Source organism: Sinocyclocheilus grahami, unplaced genomic scaffold, assembly GCF_001515645.1.
Source record: "Sinocyclocheilus grahami isolate Dianchi unplaced genomic scaffold, SAMN03320097.WGS_v1.1 scaffold17135.1, whole genome shotgun sequence".
Lineage (NCBI taxonomy): Eukaryota > Metazoa > Chordata > Actinopteri > Cypriniformes > Cyprinidae > Sinocyclocheilus > Sinocyclocheilus grahami.
The window spans coordinates 1,520-3,505 of record NW_015516460.1 but is presented as its reverse complement, the minus strand read 5'-3'; the positions used below and the strand labels follow the sequence as shown (position 1 = coordinate 3,505).

The 1,986-nt window shown below is 31.8% G+C and overlaps 1 protein-coding gene across 1 annotated transcript in view; it reads left to right on the top strand.

Moving 5' to 3' along the window:
- Positions 1-157: 157 nt before the first annotated feature.
- LOC107579414 (interferon regulatory factor 6-like) overlaps positions 158-1,986 on the top strand; it is a gene marked incomplete at its 3' end in the record, with an annotated part of 3,345 nt that continues 1,516 nt past the window's right edge. The window contains exons 1-3 of the mRNA XM_016265247.1: positions 158-386; positions 1,677-1,859; positions 1,924-1,986. Coding sequence (XP_016120733.1) covers positions 1,686-1,859; positions 1,924-1,986 — 237 coding nt within the window. The remainder of the gene's footprint in view (positions 387-1,676; positions 1,860-1,923) is intronic.

The following is a 1,986-nucleotide window of genomic DNA, read 5'->3' as shown; positions in this document are numbered from 1 at the left end:
GAGATTTCAGTCTGTGGCCATTATAATTAATTTATATAAAACATGTTCTCATTTAATCGACCAAATCTTAAGACAAACTATAAATATAATAATCCTTTATAAGGAATAATGACTGCGAATGATGTTTTCGAGTGTGACGTCACGGAACCGGGCGTGACGTCACCGCCACACCTGAGTTTCTGCGGAAGGTAAAACTTTCGAGCAGAGATTGAAACGCTCTTCACACGGACTCACGGCGACCGTGCGAGCGCGTTAGCTGATTTACAACCGGTTAACGACGACTTCAATCCGGTTTCTTCATAAAGCAGCTCGTTTTGGCTGTAAAGGCCTCAGGATTGCTGGGTTTTCTCCTGTTTTGACGCTCAGACGCTTCCTGAAGCCCTCAGGTGAGCCTCATTAATATTTAAATCACATTTATATTTAATAGAACACACGTAAATATGCTTTACTATCGGAATTTCAGTGTTTTTAATCGACCACAGTTTTATGTGAGAGTATATCAAAGTCACCGGCTGCTTATTTACTCAATTGATTAATCTATGTTACGATTATTTCTGATTATAGGTTGAATTAATGATCATATTAAGTATAATTATTAGCATCAGCTTTATCTGGGCTGTGTCAAGTTATGAAACTTGTGAAAGTGTGGTTTAGGCTGCTGCTAGTAATACAAATACTAACTAATATATGTGTTAATATTGTTGTTAATGTGATGAAAATAGATTAAATAACATATAATCAAAACATTACATTCTTTTATTAATTATTATACCATTTATGATTTCCTCCTGCGTATACTCATCATGTTAATATCATATTTTTATTGTCATAATACTATTTATTCATTAATATAATATTATAAAATATATTAAAAATAGCAACATATTGCATAATAATAATTTATTTAAAAAACAATTGCTGTGTAGTTTGTTTGATCATTTTTATCTTTATTTATGTAATTTTGCTCCTCTACAGAATGTCATTTTAATATATGAATAGTAATAATAATAATAATAATGGTGTGTTTATCAATTAATATAAAATTACTAATAATATTAAAACATGTATTAAAATAAAAATGTATTAAAAATATTAGTGTTTGTAGCCCGTTTGATTTATTTTTAGCCTCATGTATGTATTTTTTTCTCCTTTACAGAAGGTCATCATGTTAATATAATATTTGTATTAATTATAATAATATTATAATTTTATAGAAATAAAGTATGATAATTTTTCATAAAAAATTTAGTTAGATTATTTTTAGTCTCAGTTATGTTTTTCCTTCACAGAAGGACATCGTGATATTTTATTAATTATTACATTAATTGTAAATATTTTTTAATTAATATAATATTATAATAATTATAAAATATATTAAAATAACAAAAAATAAAACTTTTTTAGTAAATATTAGTGTTTGTAGGCTGTTTGATTATTTTTATCCTCATTTGTTTTTTTTTCTCCTCTGTCATCATATTAATATAACATTTGTATTAATTATTAAAATAAAATATCTATTAATTAATATAATATTATTAACATTTTAAAATGTATTAAATATAAAAGTATTAAAAAGTATGGTTTATTAATATAATAGTTTTATTACATATTGTAAGTGTTTGTAGGCTGAGTTAGATTATTTTCAGGCTGGTTTGTGTGTTCTTCCTCCTCTCCAGAAGGTGGTCATGTCCTCTCATCCGCGGCGAGTGCGGCTCAAGCCCTGGCTGGTGTCTCAGGTGGATAACGGGACGTTTCCCGGTCTGATCTGGCTGAACCGCGAGACCAAACGCTTCCAGATCCCGTGGAAACACGCCACGCGTCACACGCCGCAGCAGGAGGAGGAGAACACCATCTTTAAGGTGAGGGATGGAGGGCCCGGATTACAGCGGGACGGGACTGACCCGATCCGTGTGTGTTTGTCAGGCCTGGGCCGTGGAGACCGGGAAGTATCAGGAAGGCGTGGACGAGCCGGATCCGGCCAAATGG